The sequence below is a fragment of the Streptopelia decaocto genome, assembly GCF_964273445.1.
Source record: "Streptopelia decaocto genome assembly, chromosome: 7".
NCBI classification, from domain to species: domain Eukaryota; kingdom Metazoa; phylum Chordata; class Aves; order Columbiformes; family Columbidae; genus Streptopelia; species Streptopelia decaocto.
Genome location: NC_138661.1, coordinates 25,637,517 through 25,664,516, shown reverse-complemented (window position 1 = coordinate 25,664,516; position 27,000 = coordinate 25,637,517). Strand labels below are relative to the sequence as shown.

At 40.4% G+C, this 27,000-nt stretch overlaps 3 protein-coding genes across 9 annotated transcripts; 2 read left to right on the top strand and 1 right to left on the bottom strand.

The window, feature by feature from the left end:
• The first annotated feature begins 6 nt into the window (after positions 1–6).
• Positions 7–14,658, top strand: GEMIN2 (gem nuclear organelle associated protein 2). 7 transcript variants are annotated; one of them, XM_082057609.1, is made up of 10 exons: positions 26–538; positions 1,150–1,234; positions 2,474–2,563; positions 3,550–3,609; positions 3,774–3,884; positions 4,463–4,507; positions 5,242–5,310; positions 6,360–6,470; positions 6,669–6,741; positions 14,161–14,658. In XM_082057609.1, the coding sequence occupies exons 1-9, from the start codon at positions 417–419 to the stop codon at positions 6,714–6,716; spliced, it is 741 nt and encodes a 246-aa protein (XP_081913735.1). In that variant the 5' UTR covers positions 26–416; the 3' UTR covers positions 6,717–6,741; positions 14,161–14,658. The 7 variants fall into 7 exon arrangements, with proteins under 7 accessions (XP_081913738.1, XP_081913735.1, XP_081913733.1 ...); XM_082057607.1 differs by having other exon boundaries at positions 27–538; positions 6,683–6,741; positions 14,161–14,655; XM_082057608.1 differs by lacking the exon at positions 14,161–14,658 and adding an exon at positions 7,055–7,500 and having other exon boundaries at positions 29–538.
• TRAPPC6B (trafficking protein particle complex subunit 6B) lies at positions 7,633–15,438 on the bottom strand. The gene is made up of 6 exons (XM_082057613.1): positions 14,968–15,438; positions 14,820–14,887; positions 13,535–13,652; positions 12,044–12,127; positions 10,899–10,992; positions 7,633–10,288 (listed from the first exon to the last, which is right to left on the bottom strand). The coding sequence occupies exons 1-6, from the start codon at positions 15,046–15,048 to the stop codon at positions 10,257–10,259; spliced, it is 477 nt and encodes a 158-aa protein (XP_081913739.1). The 5' UTR covers positions 15,049–15,438; the 3' UTR covers positions 7,633–10,256.
• Positions 15,439–16,158: 720 nt separating this feature from the next.
• On the top strand, positions 16,159–26,259 carry PNN (pinin, desmosome associated protein). The gene is made up of 9 exons (XM_082057605.1): positions 16,159–16,341; positions 16,696–16,767; positions 17,590–17,658; positions 18,530–18,602; positions 18,686–18,780; positions 20,657–20,732; positions 22,466–22,621; positions 22,707–22,845; positions 23,880–26,259. Exons 1-9 carry the CDS (start codon positions 16,229–16,231, stop codon positions 25,169–25,171), a joined length of 2,085 nt encoding a protein of 694 aa, XP_081913731.1. The 5' UTR covers positions 16,159–16,228; the 3' UTR covers positions 25,172–26,259.
• Positions 26,260–27,000: the final 741 nt, after the last annotated feature.

Here is a 27,000-nt window from a genome sequence, read left to right as displayed (position 1 = left end):
TTTATTCCCGTCCTGGGGTTTTCAGAGCAGCTAAAACCTCCGCAGCAGGCCAGGGCCCGGCGCTTCCCAGTGCCGCAGCCCCGAGCACACGGCGCTCACGGGATCGCCCCCAAGCCAGAGCGCAGCACCCACGCGCCCTTATCGGGGCGCCAGGGCCGAGAGGAGACGGACGGCCCCGGGGTGTTTATCACGGCACCGCTCCCAGGACGCGTCCCTTGCATTATTAAGCCCTAGTGCCCCGGGACACGCCGGCCGCTGCCGGGCGGACAGAGGCCCTCGGAAGGGCCGCGCTCAGCGCCGCGTCTCGCGAGAACTGCCCGCGCCTCGCGCTGCCTTCCAGCGCGCAGGCTCAAGCGGCCTCAGCAGCGCCGGCCGTGGGGCGGGGCGCGGGCGGCCGTAGCGGTTTCGCCGGGGCCATGGAGCCGGGAATGGAGGAGCTGATGCCGCGGCTGTTGCCTGTGGATGACTGTGACTTGTCTGAGGACTTCGACCCCACAGTGCCTCCCAGGACGCCCCAGGAGTATCTGAAGCGCGTCCAGTGAGTGGCGGGGCGGAGGGGCCCAGCTGGGTGAGAGCGGCGCGGCCGCCGGTGCTGCCCGGGCCGAGCTTCGTGGTGGGTGCGGGAGGGCGGCTGTGTCGTGCTGAAAGCTGTCGGTGACCTGCCAGCCGCAGCCGGAGAGCTGTGTCCCCGGCGCTCCCGGTGCGGTGGGATCTCGTACGACACTCGCGTTCTGCCAGGCTTCTGCTTCTCCAGGCCCGTGTAGCGATGGCCGCTGCTGCCTGTGCCACGGCGGGCTCGGTACCGCGCAGCGATCAGCAGCGCGGGGCTGCTCTGTTCCCCAGAAGGATGGAGGTGCAGCTCTCGGCTGCTCGTACCTGCAGCCCAAGCCTCCGCAGGTCTCGCTGCGGGAAGCGGAGCTGCACTTCAGGCAGGTTGGGAAGCACGAAAGCTTCAGGGAGGCCAGAGCAGTCGAGCAGAAAGTGAGAATAGTTGATCTGTAACTCTCAAGTCAAACCTTCTGTTAAGAACTGCCGGTGTAGCCAGTGTTTTACATACTTGAAGATTTCCACCGGTGCTGTATTTCAGAGACATCCATAACCACCTGTTACAAAAAGGAAAAACTGGAGCCACTGGATTTTGTTTTGTAGGATTGAAGCAGCTCGATGCCCAGATGTGGTTGTGGCACAAATAGACCCCAAAAAATTAAGGAAGAAGCAGACTGTAAATATTTCAGTAAGTTTGAAAGCTTTTACATGTTTTGTTTTGAGAGGAAAAAAAAATTAAGGGAAGATATGTTAATATATTGTTGGTTCATATATTGTTAATATAATGTTAGTGCTAATTTGGGGAGTGAGTGGCATAACTGAACAATAGCACTGCTGGATTTTAAAAGCATCTACAGAATTGAAAATCTGGGTTTGAAGAAACAGCTGTTAAACTGCTAGCTAACAGCAGTCTTTATAACTGATTTAAATTTATAATATTCATACTATATGATACACAGCAGACTATTTTAATGTCTGAGGAAGTAAAATGTTGCATTAAATTTTACAGCTATTTAATCATAAAACCTGCATAAACTTCATAAGTAAGATATCTCTGTATCTATTTTTAGGCTTATATATATATATATATCCAGAGTAAGGGTAGTAAGTGCAGCTAACCTTTGCTAAAATCAGATGAAGTTCTAGCATCACTTCTTTCCTTTTTGGTGGAATTTTTCCTTACTGTCCAAGCAGATTTCTCTGTTGTCACATTACCCTGCTAGCTTGTTTTTTAATCTACTTTCAAACAGTTGAAGAGCTCAAGTTTGCCTCGGTCTAGTGAAAATTATGTAATCTGAAATTTCACTACTAGATTGCCCAAAAAAAATTTCTAGTACTGACATATGACCATGTAACTTTTGCAACCATTCTCTACATTTGTCTCATCTCTTTGTAGTGGCATTCTTAAGCATTTGTAGAAAGATTCTTTTTTCTTTTCTTTTATTTTTTTTTTAATAAGTCTTTCATGCTAATCTTTAAAGAGGTTATATTTACTTAACTGTCAGAGATTATTTCCTAAAAGATATTTTTGCAGTCTTCTGTCTTCCTCAACTTATTATCTTGGCAAGCAGAACACCTAAGATTCAAAGCATGTATCCAAGATAAGAAAACAACATCCTGCTTTTTATAAACAGGGGAATTAAGGCAGGACAATTGCTAAAAAGAAGACCTTAAATAATTCTTCGACAATGTATATTGAACACTTAGTTTTCCTTCTTATTTGCATATGAGAAGAGTCAAGCATAATAAACTTTTTCTAAACCAATAGTTAAGTCAGTATTGGATATGGTCATGAAATTACCTTTCTTAAATGAATATTTAAAGGATATTGTTTACCTGATAGTAAACATTTACTGATTCTCTTGTTCTTAAGGATTCTTCTTATATAGCTTTCCTTACATTATAATTATTGCCAGTGTTTTCTTAGATTTCTGGGTGTCAGCCTGCTCCTGAAGGATATGCTCCAACACTCAAGTGGCAGCAACAGCAAGTGGCCAATTTCTCAGCCATTCGTCAGGTAAAAATGGAATACTGAAGTATAAGCAACTGCACTGAAGGTGCTGTAGCACTGAACTTTGCATGAGCTCATTTACCCTGTTTTATTTACAGGAGGTAAATCAGTGAAGGTGGAGATCTGTATTTACTGCTCTATATTGCAAATATTAATTGAGCTAGCCCTTATTTCTACAAGGTATCATATTGCATACTGTATATGAGGCATAATGCAAGGTTTTAGTAGAACTAAAGAAACTGACATCTAAAAGTATATTCACTGTACAGGTATTTCTTTTATACAGAAATAAATTGTCCCCTCATCTTTGCTAGAATTAACACATATGAGAATATACTAAAAATATTTAAGAGAAAAAAAGGGCATCAGAAGTCACTTGTTCAGACACTATGCATCAGCTACTGTTACTTGCAGCATTTTTAGTGGTCACTTTTATTTATTTGCTACAATAACAGTTGGATTTGGGAAAAATTGCTTCTGTTACAAAACATTTACACCTCTGTCCAGGAAACTGTCAAGCAGGCAAGTTTGTCTTAACATGGCGTCCCTGTCAGGTAGAAGAAATACACTAGGAACACCCACCTGCCTGCTTTCTAACAGTTCTGCAGACATCTGATACAGGTACAGACCACTGCTGGAAACAGGATATTGGCTGTGTGGTTTTAGACTAAACCAAATATTATTTTCTTAAACTTGTTATACCAAGAAAAGTCTAGAAGACTATTAAAGCTCACTACTTCAACTTAAAGCTTTGTGTAGTAGACTTAAAATTCATTCAGCTTTAACATTACTTCCAAAAACCCAGCATGAGCAACTTACTTACAATTATACTAAGAGGCACAGGAAATGTTTAGCCAGTTACGCCTCTGCTGATTTATAGAACATCATAACATATACCTTTTATACATTTAAAAGATAATGAAGGGGAATTATGACAAGGATAAAATAACTGCAAAGTTAAACTGTAATTTGGCTTTGTTTTAATAACTCAGAGCCTGAACAAGCACAGAAATCACTGGCGGTCACAACATTTGGACAGCAATGTTACTATGGTGAGTACAATCCATAACAGTGCTGGGTTTTTTTCCACTCATTAAATCCATGGTTAATCTTGCTTTACAGTTTAATGCAACAACTTGTGAATATTACCAAGTCTTTTCTTCAGTGTCTTCAAGATAGCAACATTTCAGTTTTCATTTCTTTTTATTTACTTCAGCCAAAATCAGAGGATGAAGAAGGCTGGAAGAAGTTTTGCCTGGGTGAAAGAGCATACTCAGAAATAGATGCACTATCTGATAATGAAAATCTAGGCATTGATTACCTAAAGGTGAGTATAAGACTTCTGATTTTCAGCTGGTATTTTCAAGAATAACTGCCAGAAACAATCCTACTGTTTATTACCACTTTGTGCTAAATAAAAATTAGGCTCTCTGGTGAGCCCACAAAGTCCCATTTTCCTTCCCTTTTAAATGGAAACTCAGTGAAGCAGAGAACAAGTCTAACCCTTAAGTCATGCCCTCATCCATTTTCAGCAAAAGCACACTGCCTTGTTGCTCATTGAACTGAATTGATAGCTTTTTGCATAGTCTGCTTTCATGTTTTGTTGAATGATGATTTGTGGTTCCTCTCCTCCTACATGCTATCCTACAAATATGCCTTCTACTGTGTCATTTTGAAAAAACACCCAAACTTTAACAAATAACAGTAAAAGCAATGTTTTTGACACCAAATTTGACTGGACCTTATCTTAAATTGATTGAGGATTTTATTTTTTTAATATTTCAAACCTCAGAACAGACTTTTGGATCTCTACAAAATGTCTAAACATCACATGTTAGTATGTTCTAAACTAGAAAAAAAGATGATGATAATGTCTTTGCATTTTCCACCTTGATTTTTTTTCAGGTGGGCTTTCCGCCTTTGCTAAGTATTGTAAGCAGAATGAGTCAGGTAAGCCTACCTCTTAGAACCACATAGTGACATTGCATAAATCATTATTTTTCATGTTCTATCTGTTGCAGAAGCCTTATCTATTTTTCTGTGCCAGAGCAGGCAGTCGTTCATTACAGCTGCTATTCACTGTGCACTTACAAGGAAAACACATTCTCTTACCTTCAGCTACAAATAACTTTACTAGTGAACATGTATCCTACTAGTTTTAAAAATATTCTGTCCTTGTAATTTCTCCACAGAACATCTTAATGTTTGAATTTTTGCTGAATGCCCCATCGGGTGCTTGACAGTGTTTTAAGGTTTCTCACTTAGTGTGTTAAGCGCAGTCCCTCAACTTGATCATGAACTGTTATGTACATTACAAGACTAGAAGACTAACACTTCCCTTTACTACGTTTCCTACTAGTCACCTTTATAAAGAAGCAACCAGTCAGTGTAATGCTTCTTTCCTAATGTGTAGCTACTTACTCATATTTTTTTGTTAACACAAAATTACTTCCTTTTACATAAAGTTCTTTCCAGGAACTGGTGCTTGAACACTTACTTTACCCTTATATGTAACTTAACCCTGGAATAAATACCATATAGTACCACAGTGGTGTAGAAATACATAATTTGTATATTTTTAAAGGTTCACATCACTTTTTATATAATATAATCCTTCAGCTAGAAGGACAGCAAAACAAAACATTGCAGGTATTGTATTTTCTCTTTCTGTTCCTCTTTTGAAGGCAACAGTAACCAGTGTCTTAGAGTACCTCACAAGCTGGTTTGGAGAGAAAAAATTCACTCCAGAACTGGTAATTTTTAATTTATCATAACTACTTGCACATTAATGCATTAAACAAGGGATAAATTGTTCATAGTTTTTTATGAAATTATTTCAGTTTCTAGAGTTGTCTAGATGCATATATCATATTCAGTTACTTTCAAAACTTTCTTGATTAGATACTGAGTATGCACAGGATTAGTATTGGAGGCTAATTACAAAACATACCAGATGCAGATCTATCAAGTACTGCCATAGCCTCCTCCCCTTTTTATCGCTCCCTACACTAACTCAAACCACAAGGTTAGCTTGGCATCAGCACTGGGGAGAGAAGAGGGTTTAATACGAGAATAATGTTGATAACACAGTGACATTTTTCTTGTTGCTAAATAGTCAAGGAGTTTTCAGTTTCTCATGCTGTGCCAAGCACATGAGAAGCTGTGAGGGGGCACAGGCAGGACAGCTGACCCCAGCTGACCAAAGGGATATTCCATACCATGTTACGTCATGGTCAAGGGAAGAAGGAGGAGGAAGGGGGGGATGTTTGGAGTTACGGTGTTTGTCTTCCCAAGTAACTGTTGTGGTGATGGATCCCTGCTGTCCTGGAGCTGGCTGAACACCTGCCTGCCAATGGGAAGGAGTGAATTAATTCCTTGTTTTGCTTTGCTTGTGTGCACAGCTTTTGCTTTACTTATTAAACAGCCTTTATCTCAATCCACAACTTTTCTCACTTTTCCGATTCTCTCCCCCATCCTACCAGGGGAGAGTGAGTGAGTGAGTGGCTGCGTGGTGCTTAGTTGCCAGCTGGGGTTAAACCAAAACAGCTGTGTTAATTTATATTTTGGTCAGTATTCAAAAAAATATCAGGAAATCCAGGAATACTGCTCACAAGCAGTTTGTCAAGAGGTAGAAAATTCTACTGTGTAGTGTGTAATTTGGCTTTCAAACTTCGCATTTAAGTGATACTGCCACAATTGAAATTTTGAGACCTACTCTCTAGGCCTGCTCTATATAACAAGAAGTGCATGAAACATCAAGGAAATGCTCATAAGTAAAACTTGGTTATTTGAATCCACACAGGGTAGGTGGCTTTATGCACTGTTGGCATGCCTTGAAAAACCTTTGCTACCTGAGGCTCACTCCCTTATTCGACAGCTGGCAAGACGATGCTCAGAAGTCAGAGTACTAGAGGTAAGGTTTAATATAACATAGTGCAAAGGACTTGCTGAACTTAGCAAATTATTATCAGGATGATTTTTCAGTTCTTAAGTCTTGCTAAGTGATTTTTCATGTGCTAAATTTGCTTGAAAGTGAAGGGAAGAGTACAAGAATGTAACATTCCAATGTAACAGCTTTTCTATTGGACACAGGTAACAAGAACTGTTCTAGTGTTTCTCTTTCAGGAGAACAAGAATGAAGAACAGATACCAGCTCTGAACTTGATAATCTGCTTAGTTAGCAGGTAATGCAACTTAGATATCTAAAAACCAGTAAAGTATGTCCAGAAAAAAAGTGTGATTACTCTTGTCCTAACCTCGATTATTTCAAAGTGGAATTAAATGAAGTACCCTGGACCTAAGTAGCATATCTACTTCACTGAAAGGACTTAAGATAAACCTAAGCATAAAGTAAATTTAGTGGTTTCCTCAGATAAGCCCCCTAAACTGCAAAGCTGTAAATATGATAAAACACTAAAAAGAAGAGCTAGAAAGCCAGGGGTCAAAGGAGTATGTTGCATTTGAGACTTCTTACTGTATTCCACTTCCCTCCACTAGGTACTTCGATCAACGTGACTTGGCTGATGAGCCTTCCTAGACTGTTTTATTGAGTATTTTGTGTTGCCAGAGTACAAACAGCATTATCAGAGTTAACAGTAAGACACTGCACCATTCAGACCTGAAGTACTATACAACCCCTTCTGAACACCCTCAAGATGATGCATTTGGGACAGTGATGAGTAACTTAAGCTGCGCTTTAGCATGAGATTGTCAGTGTCTCTGATATCATCACCACCATCATCGTAAAATGGTCAGTGAAGTGTCTGGCATCATCTCACAAGCTACTGTCTCTGTGGACTATGTTTTTGGTTTTTTCTACCATCTGAGTGATCCTGTGGACACTGCAATTAGGTGAAGTCTGAGGTTACATTACAAATGATAGTTCTTTAACATACACCTATTGAGGGCTTTTTTTAAATAAAACCAAAACATTTTAAAGAGTCTTCTTAAATGCTGTGGCTTTTTTAATTTTCATAGTATATAACAGCAACCTTGTGTGGAAACATACACAACTAGGACTGAATGTGCTTTTTCAACTTTTGGTCCTGAGCTTAAGCACTGCTAAGTCATTCAATGATAACCAATAAGTTATTAAAACTATTATTTTAGTAATTTAGCCAGGAGAAGAGAAGGCTCCAGGGAGACCTTACAGCAGCCTTTCAGTATCTAAAGGGAAGCTACAGGAAAGCTGGAGAGGGACTTTTTACAAGGGTATGCAGTGATCAGACAAGGGGTAATGGCTTCAAACTAAAAGAGGGTAGATTTAGAGTAGATATAAGGAAGAAATTATTCACCATGAGGGTGGTGAGGCACTGGGACAGGCTGCCCAGAGAAGCTGTGGACATCCTATCCCTGGAAGTGTTAAAATGTTAAAGCTAGATGAGGCTTTGATAAACCTCATCTAGTGGAAAGTGTCCCTGCCCATGGCACGGGGAGCATGGAACTAGATGATCTTTAAGGTCCCTTCCAACCCAAACTATTCTATGAAAACTAACATTACTACTTCCTGAGTAGTAATACCATTTTTAGTAAGCAGTTGCAGAAACCAGTGAAAATTACGCAGTTGTATTCAATGCTTTCAATAGAAACATTACTTAAACAGAATGAACAAATGTATTGTCTGTATGGTATCTTGACAAATACATTAGCTTCCTTATTCATATATTTACTGTAGAGTGTTTTGCCAAGAATATGGTTTTAATTATCTTCAATACTTAAAAATCCATGTTAAAGGAACTGCGAATTCTGCCGATAGCGGCAAATCGATACCATTAACTGATGTCTACTTTCTGTATATCGTAGAATTTAAGTCCCTCACTATTAAAAGAACAAAAAATATGACTAAGCACAACCAGTTATTGATAAACCTTTAATATGTCTTGGAATGCTTGGCAGTTTTGCATCTGGAAGAGTAGTCTTAACTATCAATTGAAAACTCAAAGTGAATTACCATATACTAGAGTTTTAATTCTGGAGATGCAAGTAACAAAACAGTTCTCTATGCTGACGCTGTCTGCCACACAGCAGATGCCTAAAATTTAACATTGAAATGTCCATTTATTAGGCATACAGTGCAAGTTATTCCTAGTTTCTTTAGTAATATTTTCAGCATGTTAAAAACAGGATGAGTTGGCAACTGAAGAACCCATGAAGTGCACTCAGCAGGAGTACTAGCTAGTTAACTCTTTAGCACTACCATTTCGAACAGATCTGAATTACAAAGGCGGACAACCACAGCCTTCCTATAAACTACCAGTATAAGAGCCCAGCGCTTTCAATGAGTTGAACGGCTGATCCGCACTGAATACCATCCTACAGTAGTTTCATATTTGTTACTTGCTAGTTCTACAAACAGTGGGACAGCATGCTGCTGGTTTGAGTTCTGCTCCAGATGTTTCCTAGAACTGTCAAATTATTCAGCTACAACTAACCTGAACTAGCATTCACAGTACCTGAAAAGATGATAATTTGGTCACATCTTAAGCTCAAGTATAACAAACCCCATGTACAATCTATAGCTTGCCAGCTTCTGACAGCTATCTGGAAAAGGCCTGAACCCTTACAAATGTCAGATCTTGAGAGCTCCAGGAAGAACAGCTTCCACTGTTCTTGCCCACCACCCAACTGGACAACATACACTTCTCTCAACACAGATGGTAGTTACAACACTCAATAGTGCTATTTTAATGTGTTAGCTTTTCTAGTTAGCCTGTTATTAACCAGTTTCAAAGTAGAAAATGAGTCCCTATTACACGGCATTCTCACACTGCTGAATAAAAGCGATTCTACTGTGATTCATTCAAAAATGTAAGGCCTGAACCTCCCAAAAGAAGAGTCTTATAGCAAAATTCATTAGATGTTTTCATGCTTACCTACAGCAAGGTAAGTATTGTTATGCAAATCTTGTAAGAAGTAGTATCTAGCAAACCCCAATGTCCTCAAGATTCTTGGTGATGTCTATAGCTTCTTGCAGGCCTAATTGTCTTCCTGCACATGCTCATTACAGAAGTGAGTTGTAGCTAGCAATTAAAAACAATTACTTTGATATTGAATTTATGCACAAGCTAAAACAAATTTCCTTCTTTGGCCAGTAGTAGATGACCTTAGCTGTAAAATTATTCTGACACAGGAAAAACAGCCTCTAATTTTAGCGAGGTACGAGATACTGTTTAACTATGTAGAAATAAGTTCTTTTTTTTACTGTCCCATATCATTCCTATGAAGGAACTAAACCTCCCATTTAACAGCTTTAATGAGGACACTAGGTTGATTTGATAACGGCTTCCTCAGAATACAAAAGCAAACGCTGCCTCACAGTTCAGTGAATAAGGTGGTATTTTGGCATTCAGGTTAAGTGACAGGAAACACTTAAGTTTCTTATTTCAATTTAGTCTTCCTCAGGCTCTATTCTCAAAACACACCTCCGGTCTTCCATATGTGCTGTTTCGGTAATTTAAATCTTCTGTTGAAAACTTCTGAATAGGCAGTTTTTACCATGTGGACATTATTATCTTGGTATAGAATAAATTTCATACCAAGATACAAAGATAGTATTAAGTTATTTTGATGAAAATTTATTATACATTTTGGAGTTGTGCTGCACACTGGTATAATTTACAAGCTATATACAAAGCCAAAACAAGATACTGAATCCACACACAAAGGATTTTTAAGGTAGATACCAACATTTGAATTTGCTCTACATCTTCTGTATCATCACCTGAAATTTACCTGCAAAGAAAAAGCGAAGTCAGATCAAAGTATCACCATTAGTTATTTTTCCAAGTAATTATTTTCTTGTAATCATTTTGTTAAAAGAAGTAGTAAGGGACATTTCAATCTTACTGTTTAATTGTGAACAATCTAGCCATTATTTAACTCCAACTACACAGCCTTTTCTTTTTTTCCTTTTTTCTTTTTTTTTAAGTTGATCCATCACAACAGTTTTGTCAGCTAAATTTAAAATTTGTGCAAAGTATGTGGAATTTTTTAAGTCTACCTTAAGCATCTTGGGGAGTTACAATGGACTTCACTTACTGACTTTCTTAATGACTTTTGCAGAAAAAGAGCACGCATCTAGTTGTTTTTATCTTCACTTGTTCAAATAGCCTTCTGGAAATACATCCTTATCCACTGGATGCTTCCAAATGTAAATACAACTTTTTAGTTTTGCTTTCCACTCCATATCATGGAGGTTGACCCTCTGACAGTATTTTCTGAACGCTAAAGCATTTAGTGACAAGCTCTATCCTGAAGTTCATACTGAGTCCTATGGCACTAATGAACTCAGTAAGGAAAATTACCAAGTGAGCTAATAATCGAATACTCTGGAGCTACTTACATGCAGGCATTGATGAAACTTCAGCTGTTACAATACTCTTTATTCCCAAATTCGATAGGCCTCCTCTGATTAGTCCACAGGTAAATGCTAAATACTAAATATAAAGTTGCACTTTAAGTAAGTGTGAAGTGTAAAGCTTGTTGCTAGAGATTTAAACTAAGTACTGAAGAGCAAGATTTAACACTTGGACAATACAAAACTGTGGAGGTTTTGTTACTGTGCTTGAGAGACCTTGTCATATCTCTAATAGATGAAAGCTCTGATATTTGGTACAGCAGAGCTCACAATACAGATTTCTCTTGTTAGAAACTCTGTCTTGAGTCACATGTTCCTACTTATTTCCATTAAACCTGTAGGAACTTAGTATCCTTAAAACAACTACTCCCACGACTTGGCTGAAATTACCAACCAGTATTAAAGTCAGCGAAGGAGAAACAGTCCAAGATATAGCATCCTTGCACAGGCCACATCTTAGAATATGAGGGCAGAAGATGCCTGTAATTACTCAGGATATATGTCATAAAACTGAAGAAGCATCTCGCCAAACACCAAAAAAATCCCAAGGATGGTAGTCGGTAACTGTGATGACTAAGAAGATCAAGAATTAAGAAACTGAAAATGGAACTGAATGCCCCGTTTCTTACATCCACCTGAACCAAAGTGCTTTCACTTTTTACTGATTTTACATACCTGAACTATAGTTCAGCATCTACACTCAAAACTATTTTTATTTGGTGGAACATCTTTCTGAATGTTCATATCATCTCAGAAGCTTGTCCTCAGTAACAAACAGCATCTTCCAAATATGTTTTGGAAAATTTAAAAAAGCTCCTGAGAGCACGTGCTTTCCAAAGAGAAAGGACAAATTTGTGTGACAGTGGCCAACAGTGACATACCAGTTACTACCATCAAGTAATTCAAACATGACAGCAGCAAATTGCATGACAGTATTTCTCGAAGCATAAATCAAATCCATGAATCTGAAACAAGATGCATTTCTAAAAAACACAGTTTTTGGAGACTAAATATGAGCTGCCCTTTTGGAGAGTCTGTATCCATTCAATTACAAAATTTAAAGTTATTATTAATAGACCAAGATAATTCAAATTAAACTGGTAGGTCCCAAGGGTAAAACTAAAGTGTACCTTTGGTGCATGTTCTAAATACTGCTTTCCTGCAGATATTTGTGTCAAGAGGCGAAATTTATTGTCTTGAAGAACATAAATACCCTGTTAAAAAAAAAAAATAAAACGTTTCAGTAGAGTAGCCATAACACGTAATCAACATTATATGTGAAGGGATTTGATCTGTAGGTACAATATAAATGTCCTCAGGTTGAAAAAGGAACATTTATATTAAGGCATATACAATTTAAGCTGTATTGTTGTTTACTTATATGAAATATAAAAAGAAAAGAAAGGATACTTGTGAATTTACAACAAAACAACTAGATGATAATCCTAAAAACTGTATGTTTGCATTCCTCTTGGAAGAGCCCTTCCAGCGCTCTGAAGCAACAGCTCCATGTTAAAGAGTCTTTTATAACACATCAACTATATGCTGATTTTTACATTCAAATAATAATTTGGTATTCTTATTCTTCAGTTCAGTGAGAATTGTCTTCTTTAATAGAGATACAGGCAACAACACCCAGCAGATGATCAAAGTAAAAGTCTAGTGTTTTCTACATTACAATTTTGTGCCACAATATGCATTTTAATAAATTAAGTATGAACAGAGTAATTCTAATTTATTTGATAATGACTGTGCTACTTCGGAACTTCACAATCCTTGAGATTACATTCAGGTTGCATATAAAACTGAGACCCAAGCTCAACACTGCAGCTTTCTTTGAATTCAAAGAAGATTTCTAAGATAATTATTATTCATTAAGACCACTGCTTGATAAACAGCTCACTGAAAATTAAATTTATTTTATTTGGCACAATCCTTGTACAAATTATCTTGTCCTTACTCTGATACAACAGGAAAGTGGCCATAAGAAAACCAAGTTACTGAAAGGAAGAATTTTTTTTTTACTCTAGTAAAATAGCTGCTTAAATTATTTTGATCTTTCTTTATGAACCGTGTCTGTTGATACAGTAGAAGACATCGATACAATGCAATGTCACCAACATGCAAATTTTGGGAAGTTTTTCAGATGTTCCAGACTCATGTATGTTCAGTAGAGTGAAACTAACTGTTAATATTCTTCAAAATAAAAAATTACTTCAAGGCAGCCATTCTATTTAAATAGATGTTAAGACAGCAATAGCACTTTCTCACACTAGTTTTCCAGTAAAATTTGTTGGAAGATATATAAAAAGTTCCTGTTTAAGGGTGACTCAACTGTTACTGTTCTGTCAGTTTGCAACTCTGCAACCGCACATGTGAAATTCAATCACTCATTTTTTTCAAAGAGGGTGGCAATAAAGACATCACAAGCAATTATTAAATTGTGTTCTGAAACATGAACCTTAAAAACCTACTTTTAAACCAAACACATAAATAAATAGTATTTCTGGTTTCTGATCAGATAATTAATACTAGACCGAGACTAATTAAAAAAATGCAGTAGTAACTCAAAACAGCACGATTGATTTTGTAAATTAAATCTTATTATAAAGCATTAGTACCTGATGATTAGTCCTTAGGTTATCTATTTGTTTTTTGAATACAGTTGTCCAAAAATCTTTGCAAATGAACTTCATAATATCTAATTCGTCCTTGAACCTGGCAGTATCTTTTGTAAACCTAAGAGATAAGTGAGAAATACATCAATAATTAAGGTGCACATAACAACTTGACAGAACAACAACAGAACAACAACAACAGAAAAAGACAATATAAAATATGGTACTGTGTGACATTACTTTTCTGTAACTTGTTATAAAAATTAGTTTTCCAGCCATTGTACAGTATCAGTCTAGCATCACTCAGCATTCATCAAGTGTTATAACTTCAGCACAAAAGTGTACCTTAATACCTACAACCCTACAGCTGAATAAATGGTTTTCATTATAAGATTATTAAAGACCTCTGAAGTACAGAAAGATGCAAAGCACTCCATCATTTTTATCTTCAACTAAATGTCTAAATAGAAGATAAACAAAAAGCTCAAGCCTCCACTACTGCTCAGGAGTCCTTCAAACATGCAAAAAAGCACTAACACATAGGAACAAACATGTAAAACTTGTTCCTGTTTCCCAAAAAAGGGCCTTCTTTTTCATTTCAGAATTCTCTCCCTTTATCCTCCTTAAAGGTCTTTATCTGGCACTAAAGCACCACTTTTTCAATGAAAACATCATCTTCAGAAGCTCAAGAGTCCCTGCACAACCCCAGAACTAGGGTGCTGAAGTTGGATAAGCAGCAAGTCATCGTGCAGCACCAAAGGGCCTGGAGAATTAAGGAGGTAAAGTTCCAGGAACTGCGAGTGCATTGGAAAAACGAAATTCAAGAGTAGCCAATCATAAAATTATGTTTAAGAAAGAAATTAGAAAGAGAAGAAAGCAATTAAATGCACCAGAAGCAGGAAATACACAAAAGTAGGTCTACAAAAAGTAGAATTTGAAAAGATCATATGTATTAAAAGTAACCATATACTCTGACTCAGTTTTCATGAAGGAAAGCACTGGGGAAGTATAGACTCCAAAATCGTCCTGTCTCTTCGAACACAGGTCCCCGCAAGACTGAGATGACAAAAGGAAAGATGCCAGGGCGCCTAATGAGAAGCAAACACATCCTCACCACAACCCCTGCCCCTACCCCACGGGGCCGCATTCCGCCGGGCGGGCTGCGCTCCCGGCCCCAGCAGGCCGGTGCTGAGGGGCCCGGGCCCGCGCCGGGCGAACGCGAAGTCCCGCCGGCCCGGGAGCTGTCAGAGGAGCGCCGCCGGGGGCCGAGGCAGCGGCGGGGACTCACCTTTCGATCAGCCCCTGCCCGACGCGGAAGCCCATGCTCTCCAGCTTGGTGGTGCAGCGCCCGTTCTCCTGCAAGACACAAGGCGCCGCCGCCGCGTTACCCCGGCCGCTGCCGGGCGTCTCCCAGGGGCGGCCCCCGCCCCACTCACCCCTTCGCCCTGCTCGGCGGCGCGGTACAGCCCCGCCACCATCTCGTTGTGCAGCAGCAGGAACAGCGCCTCGTCCGCCATCTCCACTCCACAGCGGGGCTCCCCGGCAACGGCCAGCTGTCCGCCGCCGCCCCGCCCCTTCCGGCCCGGGCCTGTCAGCCGCGGGTGCCCCGACTCAGGCGGCGGCGGTCGGGCTGGTCCTCGCAGGCGTGAAGCCGCGCAGCGTTCCCGCTCGCCGCCGCCCGGGGAAGGACTGCGGCAGCCTCTCCTGGGGCGGGGAAGGGCCTTTGGTGCTATCGCTTTCAGAGCCCGCTGCCTCGGGCGGTGGCGCGAATGGCAGCCGCACAAGCGAGCGCCGTCAGGGGGCCGGAGGGGAGCCCAGCGCTGGGGCCGAACGTTCCCTGCGGAGCTGCGCACGCAACTCTCCACTGCCGAAATAGGGCGGGGGGGGAGCGGTATTGCCCTCAGAACGTCACTCGCTCATCGCCTGCCGCTGGACTCGCCCCAGCCTCCACACAAACATGGCACCGGCTGCGCGCCGCAGGAGGCCGCAGTCAAATACTCGGTGTCGCGGAAACTCCCGGTAGCGCAGTTTTACAGCCGTCACTGCAGGGCCGGCTGGCGAGGCCCAGCCCGCGCAGCTGCGCGTGACGACCGGGAGGACCCGGCAACGCCCCCGCTGCCAGCTCGCCGGCCCGCGCGCCAGCCGCCAGTAACGTCCCAGCTGACTGGCTCCCCTGGCGCGGCGGCCTCTGTAGTGGAGCTGTGATTGGTCCCGCCCGAGCCGCCTGCGTGCGAGCCTGTCGGCGCCATTGACAGTGAGGAAGCAGGATGAGTCCCGGGTGGGTGGAGATAAACGTCCTCGAGGTGGCTTTCTGATTGGGCTGCGGGAAAATGACGTAGTCAGCTCTCATTAGCTGCGAGTGATGTCACTCCAGCGACCCCTTTGGTGATTCGCCTCTCTGGCGGCAGAGGCTTCCGCTAGTTGGCCGGTCGGGATGCCAGTCTGTCCCTGAGCTTTGTGATTGGCGGGAGCCTACAGTGAGCCTTTCCCGCGGGGCGTGCCCTTTCCTCTCGTGCCCGATTATTGGCGGTCCGAGGAGACCGCCGAGGGGCTATTGGCTGCACCGTTCTCTCCCGCGGCTGCCGGAGTGCTGTGCCGCCAGGAGGGCCGCGCCGCGCCGCGCGTGGGCGGGGCCTCTCCTCCCCGTTACCCAGCGGTGCCTTGCGGCAGGCTCCGGCTAGGCCGCGCGGCGGCGGGATGGCGGTGGCGGTGCGCGCGCTGCAGGAGCAGCTGGAGAAGGCCAAGGAGAGCCTCAAGCACGTGGACGAGAACATCCGCAAGCTCACGGGCCGGGACCCCAATGACGTGAGGTGAGGCGGGGGCGCCGGCGGCGGAAAGGGGGCTGTGAGGAACGAGGGGCGGTCGGGGGTGCTGGTGTCCCTGGAGTGAGGGGGATTGCGTGAGGGGCCCGAGGGGCGGGCGGCGAGGAGCTGCCTACAGGCCGCCGTCCCCGCGCCTTTCTGTGGGCCGTTCCCGCTCCTCTGGTGCGGGGGGTGGGGGGGGCGGTTTGCTGGCGGCGTCTGCCCGCTGTGGCGGCACGGGGGCAGCCGTGGGGTGTGTGAGAGAGCGATTGTGGCCGCGGTCAGCTCTGGTGGGGCGAGCAGCAGCGCCTGGGTTCGTGCTGCGGCTCGGGTCCCGCTAACAGCGGCCGTTGTCTCTTGCAGGCCCCCTCAAAACAGACTGCTAGCCCTCACAGGCCCTGGTGGAGGTAGAGGCCGTGGGAGCTTATTGCTGAGGTAAGGAGCGGGCAGTGGGGTCTCTTCCAACCTTGACCCTGACCCTGGTTTGCTGTCCGCACACCGGGGGGTTTGTGTTTCTTTTCTGACCTTGCTGCTCGTTGTACTGCTGTTTCAGTAAGCAGGTATCAAAGCTGGCCCACAGAGCATTTAGGGGTTTATATCATAGCCTGATATTTAGAATATTGTCTAGTTCTGAATTGTACCAGGTTTAAACTGGTGGTTTCACCTAACCTTTGCAGCCTTGTCTCTTTGAAATTGTTCAAAATCAATCTCTCTGTAATTAAGAAACTAGTTGCTTTTCTAGGGAGAATAGAAAGAGTTGAACTCAATGGGAATTTTAAAACCCATGTATGTAAAGCCACTAGTGTTTTGTTATGGGTTTTCCTTTCTTCCCCCCCCCCTTTTTTTTTTCTACTTCACCCTGTCTCAAGTAGAATGAAAAGGACAATTTTTGTTCAGTAGTTCTTTATTAATGGAGTAAGTAGTGGATTTTTTAATTGAATTTCAATTTTGAACTGCTGTTAAGTCTTAATACGTCTTGAAAGTTATTGCAAATGTAGGCACTTGAACATAATGAAGCTCCATATTCAAGTGCAGCTACTCAGTTGAGTAAGTGCAGAAATTCAAGTTTAAATTAGTTGGTCTGCAAGCATAGTTTAAACACTTCATTGGAGAAATAACAGTAGATTATGTTAGAGCTGAGTAAAACTTATTGTTTTATCATGACCGCAAAGCCAAAATACTGTTTCATTGTGCAGGTTTAAGGTGGACCTGGGATTAGCCTCACTTGTTCAGAGATTACAAATGTTTTCTTTTCAGGCGTGGATTCTCGGATAGTGGAGGAGGACCCCCAGCCAAACAGAGGGATCTTGAAGGGGCAACCAGTAGGTGGGTGCAAAAACTGATGCAGATAACTTCCTTTATCAGAATGAGAATTTATAACAGGAAATTGAAGATACTGTTTAAGGAAAATACTGTTTATAATTGATGACTTTCACTGTCTTCTTGAGAGATTACATATTTGAGACTTGTTGGAAATACATTTGTATGATAGCAATTGACTACAGTGAATTTTTTTTTATATGTTACAGCAACATAATGATTATAGCAATAATATAAAAATGTAGTAATACAAAGACTCTTGGGATTTTCTGTTCTGTTTGATGTACAGTCTGCCATATCATATTCTGCTTAGTGCCTAGGTTTGTTTTACAGTAGACACAAATTGAGTTATGACTGAGATCTCAATAAATTGAATGCATACAGTATGTCAGTTGGATCAGATTTTGAGTTTTCACACATGGACACAGATCCCTCAGATGTGGCTAATTATACAGAGCTTCATTCTGTGGGCACTTGTGCAATGGTAGTTTCTGACTAAAGCAAGGCTTGCTTTTGTATTTTTGAGTTAATACAAATGAATACTGTAAAGTGGCTTTACCAGTAGTGAAGTGCTGTGCCACAAAGCTGAGAGTGAAAGCTGAAAATAATTTATACACCCCACTGCCTAGTTGTTCTTTGTTAAAGCCTCAGATCGTCCAAGTTCTCAGGTCCTAAGTGCTCTGCCTCATCTCACCTGTTTCTAGGTATTTGGCTAGGTAACTTAAATAGCACCTGGTCATGAGAACAGTGGGAAGATTTTTATTGGAAGTGTTGGTTCTTCTGACTAGATATGCTGACTTGTGTTTTTTGTGTTAGACCAGATGCTGTCCTAAATACATATGTTCTCTAGTGTCCACTAATGCTTTCTCTTCCTCAGGCTGGGTGGAGAACGTCGGACAAGAAGAGAATCACGCCAAGAAAGCGATGCAGAGGATGATGATATTAAAAAGGTAACACATGATAAATGGTGTTGTGTGGGAAGAAACATACTTACCTGAACATGAACACAGTAATTTGTTTTTCTTGGTTGTAGCCAGCATTGCCATCTTCTGTTGTTGCTACCTCCAAAGAGCGAACACGTCGAGACCTTATACAAGATCAAAATATGGATGAGAAAGGAAAACAAAGGTATGTAGAAATCTCTCAAGCGCTTATGTGGTACTTCTGAGTGTTAGCACAGGAAGTAGCTTTAGATTTTTTAAAAGTGTTATACAGATACTATAATGTATCAAAGATGACATTGAAGAGGCACCATAATGGTATAAAATTGATTTTTTAAAAAATATTTTCTTAAAAATGCTTCACAGCAAGACATAGTTAATGTAACTGGTGGGTTCTGTTATACTTCTCAAGCCACCTACAGGAAAAGGCTTGCTAGTGCTGTTGTAACTGGTCAAGACAGAAGTACATATAGCTTCATTGGTTATTTACCATTTTGGACCTTTACAACTGTCTTGGTAAATCATTTATTTTGTTGGTTGAAGGAGACTTTGGGGTTTTTCCTCTTTTTTTAATGCAGTAGTTCCATCACATTTCTTCTATTACTTTCAGGCTCATTATTATGTATGCAGTCCAAACTTCCTTTTGCCTGCTTCTTTCTAGATTCCTCCTATGTGTACCTCCTTTTTCCTATGTTTTTGTGTGTGTGTATCAGGGTAGCTCATAAACATTCTTGCAAAAATGCAGTTCTGTTGGGAAAAGGTGTTAGATAAGTGAATTTGCAACTGTGTCCCACCTCTTGAACTCCATCCACTTCAGTCTGCAGTTCACCTGATGCAATAAGAATGCACACCTCAAATAAATAGAAGAATGATCACTGGAATAAGGAGCTATAGAGATCTTCTTTGACAGGGACCACAGATCAATTAGCACAGAAAAGGCACTTTCCTTCCTTCTTTTACAGTTACACCACCACTAACAGACTGCTGTTACTTCTATCAGCAGTTTCTAACTGATTTTCTTACAGAAGGACTTTCACATCCTTAGTGGACTTCCTAGAGCTTCAGGCACTGAAAGTTCGTTTCCTCAGAATTGTTGTTTTACTGTTTGGCACTTCAGTAGAGAGTTGGCTGTGTGACTTATGGTGGAAAGAGGCTCTTTAGAAGGACAGCATCCATTGAACTTTTGATTTTGCTTCATTTCTTCTGGGATGTCATTCACCTTGAGTAATCTCTAGCTCTCCATTTTTTATTTCTTCCTGTTTCTACTGTTTAATATACAGACACCTTTACCTTTCCATGTCATGTTTGTGCCACAGTAGTAAAGTGGTACTGAGTGAAGAGAGTAGCATTTCCTTTCACTCTTTATTGGGAAAAAGGTCAAGGCAAATAAGAGTCTGCCTCTTCTGTAAATGCTTCATTTGGGATTAAATGGAAAGAAAGAAAGAGTGAAATTCAAGACATTAGTTCTTGTTCAGAAGAAGGGATTTCCTTGAATTTTATTTACTAAGCTTTCTCAAAACAACGCTGAACTGGATGAGAGCAATTCTGGTTTCATCCCACAGTGCCATGTCTCGTTGGAGCAGATACTGTTAGGCAAACGGTGACAGATAAGCTTTCGCTTCCCTGTGGCTCCATTTCTCCTTAATCCTCTGAGTGGGGTGGAGGGGTTATGTTTATCACAAAGACCAATGACCTTCCAGTTCACTACCGTATTGATAACTCGCACTCTATTTACTGAAGCTTTTCTTCAGTAATCTCTGCTCTTGGATTTATGTTTTTAAATATTTCATTAGTGTCATTATTTCCAGATGTAAAACATGCAAGCTTCCAATTTTCCCAGTGCTAACTGTGCTGTGTTATGGGTAAGAGCTATGTCTTAAGCAAAATATGATATGTCACTGTAAATTATATCCTTGACTCTTGGCACAGTCAATATGTGTTCTATTGCTAATGGTGTTGAGTAGTACTGAGCTTTTAAAAATAAATGTCTCTTCTGATCACTTATGCAAATAAAAATCTTAGTACTTGAACTGAATCTCAAACTTATTTTTGTTTTTATTCAGGAATCGACGTATATTTGGCTTGTTGATGGGCACTCTTCAAAAATTTAAGCAGGAGTCCACAGTTTCTACTGAGAAGGTACTTACTTTTAGTTCTGTCTGAATCTAGATTGTAAATAATAAAGTAAAATTCTATAGTTATGCTGCTTCAAATAGGAATTAACATTCCCCACGGTCTAGGTTGTGGGTGCAACAAATTGGCAAGAGTGCCTGTAGATTTTCGTTTGCTTTAGTGGAACTGTGGTGGCTGGCAGGAGAGGGACTATAACAATTTCATGACTATACAACAGTATTTCTTAGCATTGCAAAAGTGAAAAGGCAATTTTTTGTTGAGTTTGTTTGTTTTTAATTGCAGTACATTTTTAAAACATGTAAAATACAAAATATTATCTTTGTGTGTATATTATTTGGGGATCATTTCAAAGTAAATGAGATTTATTCAGGTAACTGTTTAATAGGTCATGGGCTACTTCTGTAAGTAATGGTGATTCAGTATTGCTAAAGCAGTGCTAACCCTGCTGTGTTCCAGATGTGTAAGTTATAACCAAGTATACAGAAATGAATGGTTGTATTAAGTTTTCTGTTTGATTACAAATGGCTTCCCCTCTCAGTATTAAAACCAAGAGTTCTTGTTTTTAATAAATGCATATGTGATTGTACTGATGTGAAGGCTTTTTATAGCTTAGTGGTAACTTCAAAAAACTTGTATATAGGATGACAGTAACTTTATTCCTAGTGTGGCCTTTTAAATTGTGGAGCACATGGTATTTGTTTACCGTTGCCCTTAATGGGTTATTCAGTTAATACTATAACTTTTAGATTAAAAACAGTGTTTAAAAGTCCTGCTTTCAGCGGTCCAGTGGAAGCAGATGCAGTCTTTAAACTTAAAACCTTTTCTGTGTAGTGTTAGCATAGCTGGCTTGCAGTGTTGGTATTGATTACTTTAAGATTCAGTGTTTGGATATCGGGCTGTTTTATCTAACTTGTGTAGCACATGAGAAAGGACCAAAGTTCTCTGTTGCCTGCTTGCCTTTAGAGCAAGAAACTATAGATTAGGATGGTCTAGAAACACAGAATCCTTGTCTAATTTTTAGTAGTATGTGTTTGCACGAAGAGACTTTGAGGAGTTACTGCTCTTTGCAACATTTTCTTGAGAATTTGTATAGGCATTGTTCTCTTCATACAAAAAACACTTAAGTATAAATCAAACAAAGTAGAGGCCTAAGGAGTTTTATGACATGGCTATTTTGTTGTCCAGGCACTGAATTATATTTTTTTTCTTAGACAACTATTGTACAATCTGAGTATATGGCTGTTTAGGACATACAAACAGGGCATTCCTGGATTACAGTAATATATCTAATTAGCAGTGAATATGGAGAAAGTATTCGCAATGTAATTTGTTTTGTTGGTCACAAACACCAGTCTGCAGTCCTTCGTTTGTTTCTGGCGGAGTTGACTTTTTTTTTTTTCCTCCAAGTGTAATACCCAAAATCGATTCAATTTTTTTCTGCCATTAGGGGGAAAAAAGCGTTGAAGCTTGCACTGAAAATTCAAATCCAAATTGAATGACAAAAAAGCAGACAGAAATCTACAGGGGTCCATAATTTTATAGCTGACTCACAAAAAATCAGGTGCTGGCAAGCAATTACACTCTTTTCTTTTACCTGTAATTTAGGAGATGTTTCTTAATGCGTTTTTAGGAATGCCTTTAATGGCATAAATAATTGGAAGTTTTAATTGGACCAGACTTTCTTGGAACACTTTCTTCATTTAGAAAAAATATTTAAGATACTTCTTTATTTATCTTAGCAAAAGAGACGACAAGAAATTGAGCAAAAACTTGAAGTGCAGGCAGAGGAAGAAAGAAAGCAAGTTGAAAATGAAAGGCGAGAACTGTTTGAAGAAAGACGTGCTAAACAGACAGAGCTGCGGTTACTGGAGCAAAAGGTTGAGCTTGCGCAGTTGGTGAGTTTTAGTTTTGCTCTTGATCTTAAATATTTTTTAAAACTATTTTTAGTGTATCTTAGGGTTATTTTCTTTCATTTCTCAGCAAGAAGAATGGAATGAACATAATGCTAAAATAATTAAATACATTAGAACGAAGACAAAACCCCACTTATTCTACATACCTGGCAGAATGTGTCCTGCTACGCAAAAATTGATGGAAGACTCACAGAGAAAGATGAATGGTAAGTTGTCTTTGATACAAAGGCCCTTGTTCTTGCTTTCCTTTGTTTGCTGTATTAATTAATTTTAAGTCTGTCTGCTTAAATACATTCATTTCATGGTTAGGGCAAACTGTATTTTCTTGCATGGGTGTTCATCATAAGTGAACATTACTCTTTCAGTGACTTATTTTTATGTTGGATGTGCTTTGCTTCTCTTACAAGAAGTCAAGAGAGGTGTATGAATAATCTCAGAGGTATGTGTTTAAAACATAGTCCTTTATATTACCTTTAGTACTTAGATATATGCCTGTGCAGCAACTTAGTTTTTGAAAAGGCAGATTCTATGGATTGAAGACCCAAGGAAATGCAGATTTTTACAAGGGATTTGAGAAGCATTTTCTTAAGCGCAACACTAAACTTGATGATGATAATTTTTACTTTTTTTCCTTAATGTGTGTTCATTTCTGTTTCACAGGATGACTATAATTTTCTTTTTGGAAAACAAATTAAAATACTGCAGTTGATGGTAGTCCTACTGTTCTTCTTTTATTAAACTGAGAATGTATTGTTTTTTTTTTTTCTTATGAAATGTTTCTTCATTGTGTGGGGTTGGGGGATAAGCTAGTTTACCTGTCTGAATAGCTTATATTATTTAAGCTTTCTTAATACCTAACCAGCTTTTTGCTGATTCTGTCTTTTGTTTACCTTAGGAAGTATAACCTTGTTAATATATAAATACCAGGAAATTAAGGTATTATTTTGTTATACTGTTGGTTGGATTGATTTTAATGAAGTCAAAAACTCTTTTTGTTAGCCTGAATTTAGGGCTTTACTGTTCTGATACTCAGCTGAGCTGACTATCCCCTTTGCTTTGTTTTCTTAAGGTAACTAGCAGTCTTTTTCATTATGCATGAATGGCTTGCTACTTCAGAATGAATAAGGATGCAGTATTTATAAGTTAAAATAATTCGGTAACTTATTAGCTTATTAAGGGGAAAATATACTTCAGTATCAGTAGGTTTTCTGAAATTATTATTTATGCATTTATTCCTTAGCGATCTTTGAAAGCAGGAGAAATGAATTTGCAGAGCAGATTAACAAAATGGAGGCCAGGCCCAGAAGACAATCTATGAAGGAGAAAGAACAACAGGAGTTGCAGAAAGAAGAAAAGAAGGAAGAACAGAACAAGGAGCAGGAAGAGGGTAAGGCGGCTCAGCAGGTGGAAGAGTTGGAGACAGGTAATCAGCACAATGATGTAGAAATGGAGGAGGTAGGGGAGGAAAAGGGAAAAATAGGTTCAGGGCATAGTGATGCAGAGAAAGAACAGGAAGAGGATGAACAAAAACATGAAATGGAGATGAAAGTAGAAGAGACTACTACTGAGGTGAGGGAGAATGACAAGCAACAGGATGGTCAGCATGAAGAGGTCACAGTCATAAAAGAGGAAAGTGAAAACATTCAGCCAGTGGATAATGAGCAGGATGTGGCTGAAATTAATGAGGCTGATAGTGTAGAACTTGTAGAAAATGAAAATGGCAAAGAAGTGGAACCAGAAGCAGAGTGTGATGCTCAGCCAGAAAAAGTGTGTAGTGTTCCTTCTCCCAAAAAGGATAAAGGTATCAAACCAGAAATTGAATCTGAATGTGAAGAAAAACAAGAGAAGGCACCTGAAGCTCAGCCAGATCCTGTGGCTGAGGCTCTATCCCAGCCGCAGTCTGTGCCACTGCCACAGTCACCTCAGTTGTCTCAGTCCACTCAGGATACAGAGCCCCAGGCAGACAAGGATGAAGATGCTGTGGTATCTGTAAAGGTGACTGAGGCACAGACAGAACAGACTCAGACACTGAGTGTAGAAATTAAGAATAAGACTAGGAGTAGAAGCAGGGGTAGGGCAGGGAACAAAACTGGTAAGAGTCATAGCCGTAGTAGCAGCAGCAGTAGTAGCAGTAGTACTTCAAGCAGTACTACGACTGGAAGTAGTTCCAGCACTGGCAGCACTAGCAGTCGGAGTAGTTCCACCAGCAGCAGCACTACAAGTGGAAGTACTAGCAGGGGCACTAGCAGCAGTAGCTCTAGCACTAGTGAAAGTAGAAGTCGAAGCCGAGGAAGAGGGCATAACAGAGATAGAAAACGCAGAAGGAGCACAGACAGGAAGCGAAGGGATGCTTCAGGAGTAGATAGAAGTCACAAGTCCTCAAAAGGTGGGAACAGAGATACCAAAAGCTCAAAGGATAAAAGTTCAAGATCTGATAGAAAGAGATCTATATCAGAAAGTAGTCGGTCAGGCAAGAGAACTTCTCGGAGTGAAAGAGACCGTAAATCAGACAGGAAAGACAAAAGGCGTTAACAGAAGAGACCAAGCTTCCTTAGCCTAATCTTTGCAGCGGAAGATTATTTGAGTGAAAGGATTCCCTATAAGGAGAAGGCTGCCTTAAGAATTGCATGCTGTAAAAAATCTTTTGGAAAAGTGCAGACTGTTTACCAGGCATTATTGTACTTTTTACATAATTTTGTAAAAGGTTACTTACCAAAATTATGTGAAGTTCCTGAAAATGTAAAAATAAAAGATTAACACTCCTTTGCATCTTTTTTTAAATATCCTGTACTCGTTAAGATCCTCTGTATATTTTAATAGGTAAACCTTTAAGTAGCTGTGATCACTTCTTCTGTATCATACACTTTTTTTTTTTGGTAGAAATAAATGTGCATTTTAAATAAATTGTTTGAGATGTCCTGTTGACAATTAAATTCCCCTTTTAGATCATATGTAGGGAGGCAGCATTGCAGGAAACATAAAAATTTGCTTTTCCCCTCTATTCCTTGCAAGAATGGGAATCTTAAGACCCAGTAAAGGGAGTAATCTCTGCAGTGCTGGGTAGGAAGGGGAAGTAATGGATTTGCATCTATACCTTTTGTTTTCTTCTGTAATCACAAGCTTTTATGCAATTCTATATTCCAGTTTTATAAAACTTTTTTCTTATCCATAGCAAGCAGTGATGAAATGGGAATGCTAACACTGGCCAGGATAGCTCATCAGTCTGGAACACCACTCTTATCTGCCTTCTGCAGGTGCTTTGGTGGTATTTACGTCTATGTTCTGGAGACAGTTAATCTGTTTAATGATGTTGCTTGCTTTTATGGCCAGTGGAGGGCTTGCTTCTCAACCAGGATTCTCTTTATTTTAGTTGCAGACTAATATTTGATCCCTTCATACCACTAGGAATAGTTACATTGCAGTGTTGGAGTTACCTGGGACTACCTAATACTGATGTTGTGTGCGTGTAAGAATGCTTTCTGAATGTATTTAATACAACTTAAGGTGGTATGGTGTTATCTATGAAGGTGAATACTGTTTTTATATAATTTTGTATGGAAAACAATAACATCTGTTGCTCTGTTCTGTACATGTGCAAATAAATGTGGCTTTGTAGACTACTCAATGCCTATGATGTTTTCTGTAGCACAGATGTATTACCTTAGTCTTTCTGCATTTAAAGCATGAATCATAATTGCGAGTGTCTGTACCTTAGAAGCTCTATATCCGAGGTTGTTCTTGTAGACTTTAATGCCTATTAACTGAATCTGAAACACTGCTATAATCCTGTTGTCTTGGCAGGAACTCCTGTATCTTTTATGCCAAATTACAGATCACAAGTCCTAGAAAGGTTTTGGAATGGAAGTGACATGTAAGCTTATTTTAGTGTATGAAATGCCATATATAGCCCATTTTTCTGGAACATAGAGCAGACTTTTGTAAAGTTCTAGTTTGGGAGGGTGTACATTTTTGGATTTTCCATCTGAACTCAAGAGCAGTGACAGACTTCTGAAGTGCTGAACTTCCTGGCTTAAAAAAAAAGTGTCTAGCAAGGGAAGAAGTGGGGTGTTCTTTCAGCACAAATAGACGCAGTGGGAAAGCTCCTCAGGCTTCCCCCTTCTCAACAAGTTCAATACTTTATGCTGATTCTTCACGCCATTTGCTACTTCAGTATCCTACCTGCCTCCGTTTCTTTACAGCTGAGGATCATTTTTAGTTCTTGTAGTCTCCAACCATATTCCCTTCAGAAGAGTATGGTGATTTAATGTGGATTGTATTTTGAAGGACAAGCAAAAGTTCAAATGCCTTATTGAAGGTGTTAAACACAGCAGTTTACCACAAGGAACAAACTTTTATGCCAA

Coding starts and splice junctions, on each gene's coding strand:
- TRAPPC6B (XM_082057613.1), bottom strand. CDS start 15,048: ATGGCGGACGAGGCGCTGTTCCTGCTGCTGCACAACGAGATGGTGGCG. Junction 14,888..14,967: donor CCGCCGAGCAGGGCGAAGGG/GTGAGTGGGGCG, acceptor TGTGTCTTGCAG/GAGAACGGGCGCTGCACCAC. Junction 12,128..13,534: donor ACCTAAGGACTAATCATCAG/GTACTAATGCTT, acceptor TTTTTTTAACAG/GGTATTTATGTTCTTCAAGA.
- PNN (XM_082057605.1), top strand. CDS start 16,229: ATGGCGGTGGCGGTGCGCGCGCTGCAGGAGCAGCTGGAGAAGGCCAAG. Junction 18,603..18,685: donor AGGATGATGATATTAAAAAG/GTAACACATGAT, acceptor TCTTGGTTGTAG/CCAGCATTGCCATCTTCTGT. Junction 22,622..22,706: donor AGGTTGAGCTTGCGCAGTTG/GTGAGTTTTAGT, acceptor TTCATTTCTCAG/CAAGAAGAATGGAATGAACA.
- GEMIN2 (XM_082057606.1), top strand. CDS start 417: ATGGAGCCGGGAATGGAGGAGCTGATGCCGCGGCTGTTGCCTGTGGAT. Junction 1,235..2,473: donor AGCAGACTGTAAATATTTCA/GTAAGTTTGAAA, acceptor GTGTTTTCTTAG/ATTTCTGGGTGTCAGCCTGC. Junction 6,471..6,682: donor CAGAAGTCAGAGTACTAGAG/GTAAGGTTTAAT, acceptor TTTCTCTTTCAG/GAGAACAAGAATGAAGAACA.